The 12,864-nt window shown below is 42.2% G+C and overlaps 1 protein-coding gene across 1 annotated transcript in view; it reads left to right on the top strand.

Annotated features, from left to right (window-relative positions):
• Positions 1 to 2,155: 2,155 nt before the first annotated feature.
• The window catches only part of LOC128116057 (lipid droplet-associated hydrolase-like), a 46,752-nt gene continuing 36,043 nt past the window's right edge, over positions 2,156 to 12,864 (top strand). The window contains exons 1-3 of the mRNA XM_052747336.1: positions 2,156 to 2,168; positions 2,863 to 2,886; positions 9,767 to 9,936. Coding sequence (XP_052603296.1) covers positions 2,156 to 2,168; positions 2,863 to 2,886; positions 9,767 to 9,936 — 207 coding nt within the window. The remainder of the gene's footprint in view (positions 2,169 to 2,862; positions 2,887 to 9,766; positions 9,937 to 12,864) is intronic.

Below are 12,864 nucleotides of genomic sequence, written 5' to 3'. Positions count from 1 at the left end.
TGTTACACTCCTGAGGCCTTCAGCATTTTCCCAAACTACTTTCAGGAAGAAGTTGAGATGTTAATAGGTAGGAGAGACTGGTAAGATCATCATTGATCCCAGTGATCATCATGTCTGTTTTTATTCCAATATCATGTGTTTTTTTATTACTATAGCTCCATGGTACAATTTGAAATCAGGGATGGTAATACCTCCTGTGGTTCTATTCTGTTAGTCTGTGTCTTTTTATTGGGGATTTGAGACCATTGATATTAAGAGATATCACTGACCAATGATTGTTGATTTCTGTTATTTTGGAAGTGGTGGGGAGTGGGGAGTGTTTGTGTGTGTTTGTGTTTTCCTGGCTTTCTTTAAGAGATATATGAATTTTCTCCGTAAGGACTTCTATCATCATATAGTTGGTTTTAAGGTCTTTTTCTTGGCTTCATATAAGTTGGAAAATTCAGGGCCTGGTGTGGTAGAATAGTTGGGCTTTAGTGGAGACATACTGTACTGGCTGTTATGTTCTTACTCTGGCATCTAGGCATCTGGGTTTGGGGTGATGATAGGACTAGATGCTGGTTTCTAGGTTTTTCTTTATAGGGTGGGTATTTTGCTCCTGGGTTTCTGTTTCCTCTCTGAATTTTCAGAATGTGTGATGGCTGTGTGTTGCCTGTTTTCCTGTCCTGCTCAGCGGGTGTGTTCATGGGGAATGCCTGCTGGTGTTGGAGGCTGGAATTAAGCAATGAGTTGGGGGAAGGAAGTGGGAAGGGACCGGTGCCTGGGATCCACAAGAGACATGGGCAGCTGCAGCAGAAACAGCCCACACCTGGTGATCTGTTGCAGAGCTATGGAGGAGCCTGAGGGATTGGGTCTGGGGGAACAGAGAAGTGGAGGTCTATAGGCAGCCCACCTGGTTTTCCAGCAGGCTTGCCCTGCAGTTGAGCAGGGGGCATCTGCTTGAGTTGGGGGCTGAGATAGAGCAGTGAGACGGGGAGGGAAGCCAGGAGAGAATGGTCTGTGGGATCCATAGGAGATGTGGGCAGAGGAAAGGGAAGCCACAGCTGGTGATCTGTTGCAGGGCTAGGGGTGAGCCCTAGGGATTGGGTCTGGGAGAACAGAGAGAGCGGAGAAGGTCTGCGGCCAGGCTCTGTATTCCATATTTTTGATGTTATATTTTTAAATCTGTTCTCTGCTTTGTTCTCACTCATCTATCACATTTTGTTTTTCCTGTTGTACAAATTTGTTACACATTCTTGGACAATTCTTTTAGTGGTTACTGGTATTTTTTTTTAAGGCAGAAAGAGCTTTTCCCTGGCTTTTCTAATTGTCATCAGTGGAAGATTGTTTGGAAGCAAGCTGGTCTGCTATTGCAAAATCAGATTCACTACATTTTAGACTTAAAAACAAAGCTCGATTGGCTGGTAATATTGATAAGCAGTAGAACACTTGCCTAGCACATACAAGGCCCTGGGTTCAATCCCCAGCACCACTCAAAGAACCCCATATCAAAACCAACTGCCATCTTAGCTCTGTGGTTTAACACAATAGATAACCAGCATGCTAGTGTTTGAATAGAACTTCTGCTTTTTTTCATATTTCCTTCTCATACCATCTTCCCGTATGAATTACAAACTTTGTGTGTCTGCCACGAACCTTTCAAAGTCCATCTGCGGATGTTCAGTCACCAAATAGTTCACAGGTGGGTGAAACACTGGTACGCAGGAAGCACAGGAATCAGTTTCCGTTCAAGAATCAGACATTCAAAGTGTATGTTCTGCCGTGTTCCGTGGTGAGACAACAAGTGTGTGTGTGTTCGATGACTCACAGGAAGATTGGCATTTGAAGATGTTCTAGAAGCTTCCTAGACACCTGATGTGTGTGGTGAGGATACGAGTTGTTATTAGATACAGTTAGTGACTAAACTCTCTCAGACGGGAGGACAGCCCAGTGGGCACAGCGCCTGCTGTGCGAACAGAGGGACCTGAGTTTGGATCCTGAGACTCACTTAAAAACTCTCTTGTGACCCCAGCACAGGGAGAGTGGGAGGGGACCTGACATGGGGTCTGAAAGCTTGCTGGCCAGCCAGTCACTTCAGTGAGACCCTGTCTGAGAAAATGAAGGTTCCTGAGAGCAGTAGACAAAGGTACCTAAAGTTGACCTCTGACCTCCACACATGCGCACCACAGGTGAGGACACACACATAGCAAAAGAAAAAGGGGAAATCTGAAAACCTCCCCTGCTGTCTGTTTCATGTTTAATGTGGTTGAAAACTCTTGGGACAGTCTACCCTAAGCTTTTTAGATGTTATCGTTGCCAGTTCCTACATGATTGCAGGGATTCTGAGTAGCTAAAATACACAGCAGACATTTGGATGTGAAGCCGAATAAGATACACATACAACTCTACTTTGAATACTTTTGTTTAGCATTTCAGCTTTACTGTTCTCATTGGCTTCATGCAATAGAAATAGTGTATATATTTGCATCATAAATATTATAATCAGAATAATGAAAATGTAGTTTTCATCTTCTAAGATTTATACTGATCAAATGCTGGTTCTCCATTTTACCTAGTTTTGCCTATTTATGCAAAACTATATTGCCTAGTTTTTCATAAGATTAAATTGAACAAAATATGTTGCTACATAAAATTCAAAAATTATTAATACAAATGAGCACCTGTATTTAGAAAAACAGGTTTTTGTAAATTGCACAAGTCATCATCACACTTGGTTGTTATCCAGCCTGACTCTTGGTGCTTATCAAATTGATTTAATCCAGGCCTGCTCATAGGCTACAGGCAAGGCTGAGGGTGGAACTGTCACCCTTCAACAACATATAATTGTCATCACACTGTCTTTTGTAAATCCGTCCCTTGCAGAACTGAATTACCGCGGGTTATCAGGTAAGATTTTCTTTCCTTCTTCACTGCTTGGTGAGAATCAGACACAGGAGTGAAGGGAAGTGGAAGGTGCCTTGGGAATAGGCGTGTGAACACCGCACTTCTCAGTCCAGTTCTAGTTGCTTGAAGTGCTTTAGAATTGCAGTTGTGGTTTTGTTTTCCAGTTTTTATGGACTGTGCTTGAGTTTCATATCTACTTGAACTCTCATGAATCTTGAATTTGCTCAAACTCCCAAGGTGTCATTTACTTGGGATTGAATAGTTAAGAGTCAGGTGTGTTTAGTGACTGAATTTCCTCTGGTGAAATGTTAACTGTGGCCAGTGGCTTCACAGACAGTGCCCTAATTTATCATTTTGTATTAACCTCCTTCTAATTTTGTCTCCGATGCATTGGAAATGTCAGAAACCCTTCACAAATGCGCTTACTGTGTTCCGATAGTTCTGGAGAGGAGCCGACAGTGGCATTTACTAGTGAATTAAAATCAGTCTGTATAAAAAGGTGACTGGCACTTACTTAGTCGACATAGTTTGTATCAAGGTGGTTCCCATACCTAAAGGTTTTTTATTTTCCTAAGCATACTTGTTTAAGAAAAAGCAATTAAGACTTTTAGTTAAACACAAAAAGTTAAACACTTGTGTTTATTTCTTCTTCCTACCTAAATTCACAAAAAACGACAGTAAAAGGAATGTAAATGTAGAGAAAGGGAATGAAGGGACAGCAAATTCTTAGAGAAATGAAATCATAGAAATTTTAGGGGGAAAAGGGAAAGCTAAAGAGAATTAGCCAAGCTGTCTTGACGGGGCGTGTGTGACCAGAACTGTAGTTTGTCACTCCCTAGCATCGAGTCCTCGTATAACTGACTGTAGGGTCCTCTGTCACAGTTTGCGTGACTCCGTTAATGACCACTTGGCTCTTCAGCACTTAGACTGTTATCAACAGCACTCCTTGCATCAATCAGTCTTACGGACATATTTTTGTGATTTTTGTTTATTTAGAATTAATTCCTCAAAATGAGGCGAAGTGGTTGCCTTTTGTAAGTATTGGCCCATGCTGTCAGATAGTTTTCCAGATGTGCGGAATGTCCCATTCCACTGACTCCTAACCATCATTGCACTTGTCTTAGGGTCCATGCTGTCAGATAGTTTCCAGATGTGCAGAATGTCCTATCCCACTGAATCCTAACCATCATTGCACTTGTCTTCATTAAGATGGTCTGTCTGGGGAACGACATTGAGTGCTTGCACTAAGTTTAAGCTTACCTGGCTACCTAACCAATGTCCACTTGAGAAACAGACTGTGTGGGTGGGGAAAATGAGCATGCTTCCTATGCAAGCGTGAGGATCTGGGTTCAAATCTCCAACACCCACGTCAGGTGTGGCCAGACTGTGTCTATACAGCTGGAGACAGGCAGTTCAGGGCCATCCTGGAGAAGAAAGATCAAACAGCTGACTGTCTAGAGGAGGGACCTTGGAGCAGCCACTTGGGGTGTTGCCCCAGTGCTGCTGGTGCTGTGTGAAGAGTCTAGAGAAAGCACAGTGGTCAGGCCACTGCTGGTGTAAGTGGCACTCTGGAGACATCCAGCACTAGAGCAGTGTTTTCCATTCTGGGCATCCTTGAACTTTTGGATTGGATGCTTTATTGCAGGAACTCAATGTTTAGCTGCATCCTTGGCCCCTAATCTCTCTATGCTAGGAGTTCTCAGTTCTACCAGTGAAAAACAGCTCCAGTTTTTGCTCTGTATCTTTTGGTGACAAAATCCTCTCCAGTTGGAAAGCAACCACATCTGGGTGATATCACAGTCTAAACAGCAGAGAGAGGCAGTGCAAGCTAGGGAGAGCCTGCAGGGCAAGCTCCAGCTGCCACTCTCCAGCCACCCCCACCAAGAACTCAGCATGGCCTCCCCTGACAAAAGCAAACCATTTCAGAGACCAGGGCCAGAGCTGTGAATGCAGTGATGAGAGGGAGGCTAGAATTGGGAGGTGAGGGGCAGTAATCCAGTCATTGGCAACAGCAGGAAAGCATTCCAGAGGTCATTGAGGATAAAATGGTGAGCAGTGATAGCAGAAAACAAGTGGGCAGTAAGGAAAGGACAGGATACCCTGGGGCAGGGACAGGCTGGCATGAAGGGGCTGGAAAGACAGACTTTTGAAGTGTTGACACCTGGTGCCCAGTACAAGGAGGGCAAAGGGGGCGGGGGGAGGAATCGTGGGATTACTTAAAGATTTCAAGATCACCAGTGTGTATGTATGAAGTCATTCAGACAATCATGCATGCCACTGCCTCATGTCCTGGGTATTCTCTGCCTACCTCTTTCATAATTCAGTGGCATAGTCACACAAAACAGTGTGCTTACAGAATTTGGACAGAAGAGGGTGGCTAGAATGAGCATAGAGGAGCCCAGTGGCTCCCCATCCTGGGAGAGCTGAGCCTCCCCCCAAGCATTGCCAGGTGAAGGTAGAGAACCGGTCCCAGGTGAGGCACTGAGCTATCAGAGAACTCCAGACTAGGGGAGAGGGAAGTGATCCAAGGGCACTGTGGCTTCCAGCTGGAGACAGCCACAGGGGAAAAGACTAACCTGACTGTGATTCCTGCTTGTGTCGTTTCGTTCCTGACCATGTGACTGCCTGATTCTCAGGAAACCCCCTGATGGTGGATTGAATTTGCCTTTCAGTCTTTAATGCAGATAGCTGAGTAGTCTTGTATCTTTGACATGCCCTGTGGCTTCTCTTCTGGGTAGTTTTGAAATGTCCCGTTTTTATTCTTCAGTGCTGTCTTTGTAGTGTTGGGGCATCCATCTTTAGCCTACAGGTCTAGACTATCTGGCAGACTTTTCAGTGAAGCAGGAAAATTGAAGGACTGTCCCCGCCTTGTATTAGCAAAGTTCGTCAATTACTTTCCTCTGTGTCCTGCAGAATGTCTGGCAGACTCTTCTCTGAAGCAGGACTCTCAAGGACTGTCCTACCTTGTTTTGGCAAAGTTCAACAGTCATTTTCATATGTCCCTGCTTGTCCAGTCTATACAGAATATTGTCAGCAGTCAAGGCAAGAGCAGTTTCTTGCCCAAATGGCCAGCCTTGCCACATTGAAAGCAAACTCCATATGGAGTTTCTTCGGTGCCCATCAACCTTTTATGAAGTAAATTGGTGCTTCCAGGAGCAGATGTGTCTGAAAAAGACCTTAGGTTATTAAACATCTTAAATGCCATATTCTGTAGGTCTTTGAAGTGTTTGAAAATCATCTATCTAAAATATACCTGATTCACCTTGAAAACATAACTAATGTGACTTAAGTTTGATTATTATAGATTAACTACTAACCTCATTTCTTAGTTAATACATTACATTTTTAAATGAACTGCATAAGCACAATACCCCAAACAAGAGCAGAAACATGCATACATTGTAACAAAAATGACTTTAAATTTGTATCAATATGCAAAAAGCCATTCCAGTGCAAGCTATCTGACAGTAGTAGTTGTCTTTTTTTTTTTTTTTTTTTTTTTTTTGGTTTTTCGAGACAGGGTTTCTCTGTGTAGTTTTGCGCCTTTCCTGGAACTCGCTTTGGAGACCGGGCTGGCCTTGAACTCACAGAGATCCGCCTGCCTCTGCCGCCCGAGTGCTGGGATTAAAGGCGTGAGCCACCACCGCCCGGCCAGTAGTTGTCTTTTTATCCTGTATAATTATATTCCCCTAAGTGATAACAAACATCCATAACCCACCAAATAACCACCACCCATCCACACCCCACCACTTGGGAATGTGGGTGTCGTTCTCTAGATTGCTTCCTGTTGTCTGTGGGCAAAGGCATCTTTAGGGGTCCCCGAGAAAATTGAGACAATATCTAAGTCTTGAGAAGACCAGTTATAACCTTTGTTGATAGAAATCACCTGTCAAGTTTCAGGAGGTCTTCCCTGATCAAACCTGATCCACATCAGCCCTGAAGGAATCCACAGCCTCTTGTTTCCTGTGAAAACAAAAGCAAAACTTCTCCAAAGCAATACATTTTTTGACTCCCATTTAAAAGTAAAGTCTTTCTTAAAATATCTAGGCTAATTTATTTCATCAGTCCCTCTTTCAATCCCATGTCTCTTAGCAGCTGTTCTTTGCTTATCAGCAATCAAAAAATTCAAGGTCAGTACAGCAACATACAGGATCCAGATTCCCTGTGTATTTCCCATCTCTGCATGGCTTATTCTTTTTCTTTAATACTACTTTACTTCTCTCCTTTCAGTGTGGATGATCTCTCATGCTGGGTTTACCTTGGTTCCCAAAGATAAAATTCTTACAGCACCAGATAGTATGTCCTTTTTAACACCTTTTTGATTGACAACAAATGGGTCTTCTTGTTTCCAGAAAGCCTGTTAGCATTCACATTTTACAAGTGATCACCTCTGTTTTGTGATTTTAGACACCGGGTACCACATTTTAATAATTTCAGAGATAGTTTGTCTTTTGCAGATAATATTCTTAAGAATTTGAGCAGATCAACAATTTAAGTATGAATCAACTTCTTTACTTCCTAATTAGTGACCAGCCATATATTTATTGACAATATACTTCCAAAGTCTACTAGAAGAAAGGCTGGAGGAAAAGTATAAGACATTTAGAAGCTAAGATCTTCAGAGATACATTCTCCGTCCTGTGCAAAGAATGACGACATGACAGAATGCCTTGCTGGTTTCATGAAACCCACAGTAGAGGTCAGAGAAGACGTGGTGGAGTAATTGATGTCATAGTTTGAGCTGGTGTGGCACAATACCATTGACTAGAAAACTTACAAATTTATTTCTCATAATTTCCTGCTTTTGGGTGGAGAGGGTATAGGCTTGGGAATTGCACCAGGAATTGTGTGGTGCTGGGAAAGTACTCCACCGCTAACCACATACCCAGCCCATGTGTCAAAATTTCTCAAGGCAGCTTAGGCCAAGGTGAAGACACTGGGTAATGGATACCTAGGAAGGAGATTCCACTGCCTGCTTCATGGAGGCATTCTCTGTGCACCTTGTCATAGTGGGAAGAGAACCAAGCTCTTGAGATCCCCTTATGGGCAGTAGCCCTGTAAGAGTACTCCCCCACAAAGGATACACTCTAATACCACTACATCTGTAGGTAAAGGGGGATATGATCATTAGATCATAGAAGGAGGTTTTGATGCATGGATGGGTTTGGGATGTGGCGGGGGACATGAGTAGTCATGTAATTGACAGAGTAGTATGGAAGGAAATGAGGGTCAGGAGGTATGTTGCTGCTGTGTGGAGCTAGCTTGAGAAAGGAGAGCTGGGCTTCTGTGTGGTAATGTGCTAGATGGTTTATGAGGGAAAGAAATGTTACTGTAGCATTGCAAGCTACCTGCTTTTTACCCATAAGAATTCTAGCATGTTTACTTACCTAAAGCTTTTATAAGTGAGAGGAAGTCCATAATTTAAATTCCCTACAGATGTCAAGCTCAAGTCTCCTACTGTGAGGAGACAGGAGCCTTATTGCTTGTTTCACTCCTGGTTCCCACAGGCCTCTTTCTCTGTTTTAAAGATACAGTAGCATTTACCTTTGTTTTCTTTATGATTGTATATTCCTGATTCTTTTAGATATTAATATACAGATTTCAATATACAAACCTGTATGCCGTGAATGATCTACATGATAGTCAAGGCTAGTTTTGGTGATATTTCTTTTTAACTATGTACTCTGGCCACCCTCCATTATATCAGCTATAGTTGTTATCTGTTTTAAAATGATTGTGGTTATGATTATGTATGTGAACTCTTCTTAATACTCTCTGAAGATTAATACATTCATCTAGCTTTTGGTAAGTGTTGTAGGTAGATAAATAATATCAATTTATCTTGTTTATAACTTTATATTTTATAGATCATCTCTTAAGTCCAGTGACTAATACATGATTTTATTCATTTTTTTAGAAAAAAGATTTTGTATTTTTCAAATTAATTGTATGTGCCTCTTAGGTAAAATTTAGATAATACAGAAGCTAAGTAAAATGTTTAAAATTTTCTGTTTTATAATTTAAAATTGGAAAAGAATATTATAACTTAAAATGCTTTGTTTTCATTATGGTCAAAATTCGTTAACTTCAAAACAAGTGAACATTGGCACATTATGACTGAGAGAATCAATTCTTTCCTACTTTAATGCTGAATACAGTAGCCCAGGAGTTTGCCTCAATTGAATTAAGCCAGTGAGAACTGTCAGTTGGTGGGTGTATCTTCAGGTCATTTCAGGTCACGACTGTATGAGTTGACATTGAGGTTTCTACTTAAGTCTTTAAGTTCTTTAAATATACACAGATTATTCAACAAAGTCAAGCAGTAGCATGTGTTTTCTTAGTTCACTGGATATGAGTCAGCTTAATCCAGGGGTTCCCAGTGTGTAATCCTAGACTCAGCATGTGTACATCTCCTGGAAACTTAGAAAGGAAAACTCTTGGACCTCTACCCAGACTTACTATGTCAGAAACTCTGGTGTCAGGTTCCAGCCATCTTTTACAGACCTTACATGATCAAGCTTGAGAACTGCTGGCCTAAACTAACAGTGGTTCGTGGAATAGTTCAAAGTTCATGGGCTTTGAGGACAGACCTGCATTTGAATCTCAGCTCCCCTGCTTCATGGGTCTACAGCAGTCAGTCTTTACACAATGTCTGTGAGTTGTGATGTTTCACATAATGCTTCTTCTCCAATTGTGCGGTAAGGGCTGATTTCTGTAATTTAAGTGTCTAATACTGCAGCTAGTGTATTACAGGCTTAGGACAAATGGTAAGTGCTTAACACTAAGTTACTTCTTTGAGTCTGGGCATTTTTGTAGATACTTTTTCTACTTTGATAAACTTGTTTACCTATTCAATAAAATATGTTCATACTTTTGCTTTTAGAGCCAATTGCTCAAGAAATTGAGGACATCTATGGTCTGAATGGTCAAATAGAACACAAAATAGCCTTCCTGAGAGCTCACGTGCCAAAGGATGTGAAGATTATACTCATTGGCCATTCCATAGGCAGCTGCATTTCCCTTCGGGTCATGAAGCATGCTCCTGAGCTGTCTGTAAGTATGCCTTAGACGGTGACTGTGGGTGCCTGATTGTGCGCTTGCCAAACCCTCATCTTCCCTTAGCTTTTTTGTAGAGCAGAGGGAGGGATGCACGGTGGCTGTCTTTCTCTTTGTCTCTTTATTGCCAAAGACCTGTGCTTAAGAAATTCCCATAATGTCCCAGTGAATAATGGTGGAAAGATAGAGATTTTTCCAAATGAATGTCTTTGAATCTAGGCTTCTCTGGAGTTGGAGTGTTACATTTATCTTGCTCTCTTTTATGAAACAATATTTAAGAACAGTTACTAACAGTGGCATGGAAAGGACTCTGTCTTTATTGAAAGAGTGTTTTGAAAATATCCATGGGCTGGAGAGATGGCTCAGTGGTTAAAAGCACTGATTGCTCTTCTAGAGGATGTGATGTGTGATGCCCAGCACCCACATGGTGGCTCTCAACAGACTATACTACAGTGTCAGGGATCCTATGCCCTCTCTGGCCTCCACAGGCACTGAATGCAGATGGTCCCAAAAATTGAAGTAACAAACTATTCCTATCTCTTTTAAGAAGCAAAATGATGTGTTATCGTCTTCATCATCATTGACAGACAAATGCCTGTCTTTGTGGAACATGCAAAGTGATCATAAGTTTAGATTCTTTTCTGTTCTGTAGTTTGCTAGCCCTTTTGAGACACGTGTACATCCTTTCATTCACAAATACTTTGTTTATTTGTCTGTCTTTATGCTTGTTGTTATGATGCTGGGGATGGATTCAGGACCCAGTGCATGATGGGAAAGCCTCTTCCACTGAGCTACACCCACAGCCTCAGACAACTGGCTCTTAAGTGCAACCATGTACTATATATTGAGGCACTGAAGTCACAAAGGCCAACTTAAAGTGCCCCCAAAGGGAGTGAACACTTTAAGACTCTTAAAAGTGTGCTTTAACTCATGGATCATGAAATGACCCATTGAGTGGGTACAGTTTACTAAATAATTGATGTCTTCATTTGGCTCGCATGGGTATAAAATCACTTTTGTGCCATCTTGAGGACACCCCAGGGGACAAGGCATGTTTCTGAGCTAAGAGCCTGGAGTCTCGTGGATGAGACAGCTAAGCCAGAGGAAGAGATGCCTTCTCAGCAGCCCTGTCCCTGCATTTTTTCACTCCATGTGAGAAAATATCTCCAGCAGGGTCTTGGATCCCACTAGGAATTTGCCTCCTTTCCTGCCAGCTTGCTTCATTCAGCACTCAAACCAGCACTTGGAGAGAGTGCAACTATAGCCTCCCGGCTTTTAGTACCAAATAGATTTTCATTTTCTCCTTTGGATATAAGAAAATACATTTTTATGTCTAAGTGTGAACTCAATAAATTGAAGATCATACTCTGTTGAACTCTTACTTCTCCTCAATTGTGGTAGTTTTTTCCCTTCATAAGGCATTTTATTCAGAAGCCGCTTTACTTTTGATGTCAGCCTTGATGTGATTTACAGTCTTTGTTCTGTCCTTGAATCCCTCTCACACTACATGCGGCTGCCATCTGCTCATGCCCATTGGACATGTGAGTGCTTCTATCCACATGGTCCCTGTGAGCGCTGGCTCTCGATGGTCCCTTAGGCTCAAATATTTTTTGTTTGTGTGGACTTGGACAAGTCATTGAGTTTTTCCATCAACAAATAGAAAGAATTATGTGTTCTTCAAGGATTTTGTGAGGAATTATGCAAAATATTAAGAGGTTGCCTGGGATTTTATAATTCTAAGCAAGTACTACCTATTATTGTTGTTATGGAAATAGCACTAGACTCCTCCCAATCATTAGGCTAACTACTGAATTGGTTACCCACTGCTGTGTATTAAATTGCCCCAGACTAGTAGTGTAAAGTGGTGCACATTTAGTATCTCCGTTTCTGGACAGAAATCTGATCACAGCTTTACTAGGTCCCAGACTGTGGAGCCTTTCACAAGGTAATAGTCATGTTTGTTCCCAGAGCAGCAGTCTCCTGTGAACACTTGGATTAAGATGGGGGGTGGGAAAGGATGGACAGAGGGGAAGAGGAGAAACAGGAGCATCACATAATCCATGTGTAAAGGTAGATTAGATTAGAGTTTCAGAGAGCTGAGAAACTGTATTTCTTCCTCTTTCATGGGGCTGGAGAGCTGGCTCTGTGAGTAAAGTCCCTGCTCTAAGGCATGAGGACCTGAGTTTGGATATCCTGGGCCTACATAAAAGCCAGGTGTGAACTGGGAGCAGAGAAAGTAGATCTTGGGAGCTTACTAATCTGCCAACCTCAACATGTCAGTGAACTCCAAACTCAGTGACAGTGTCTCCGAATCTAAGATGGAGCAGAGTTGGGAAAGACACCAGCATTAACCTCTGCCCTCCTCATGTACATGCATACACATGCACACACATACATGCCCATAGAAACACATACCCATACCACATACACGCAGAAGGAGGCACACAAAGACACGAGTGTCTATACTAGAAAAATGTGTATGACTGTACATACAAGGCACCATTGGGGAGGTAAAGAAGTCACCTGTACAATTTTGTGTTTTCATTATTCAGTTGCTTTATCTGAGGCTAGAGAGATGGCTCAGCATTAAGAATGTTTGTAGCTCTTGCAGAGGATTTGGGTTCAATTCCCAGAACCCACATGGTAGCTCCCAACCATCTGTAACTCTAGATCCAGGGGATCTGACGTCTTCTCCTGACCTTTGCAGGCACCAGTCATGTGCATGGTATATGCACATACATGCAGGCAAAACACTCATACAAATAAGTAAATCTTAAAAGGTTTATCTGGTTTCAATTATCTGCATTGTTGAAATTCTCCACCCCTGCATCCCGCCTCTCAACCATTAAACACCTGGGCCTGTTAATCTGGTGGTGTGATCCATGCTGAAGTGTTGAAATTTCAGTGTCTCTAAGACAGCACAGT

Source organism: Peromyscus californicus, unplaced genomic scaffold, assembly GCF_007827085.1.
Source record: "Peromyscus californicus insignis strain IS unplaced genomic scaffold, ASM782708v3 Scaffold_1__1_contigs__length_55948999, whole genome shotgun sequence".
NCBI classification, from domain to species: Eukaryota; Metazoa; Chordata; class Mammalia; order Rodentia; family Cricetidae; genus Peromyscus; species Peromyscus californicus.
This window is presented reverse-complemented; position numbering and strand designations above follow the sequence as displayed.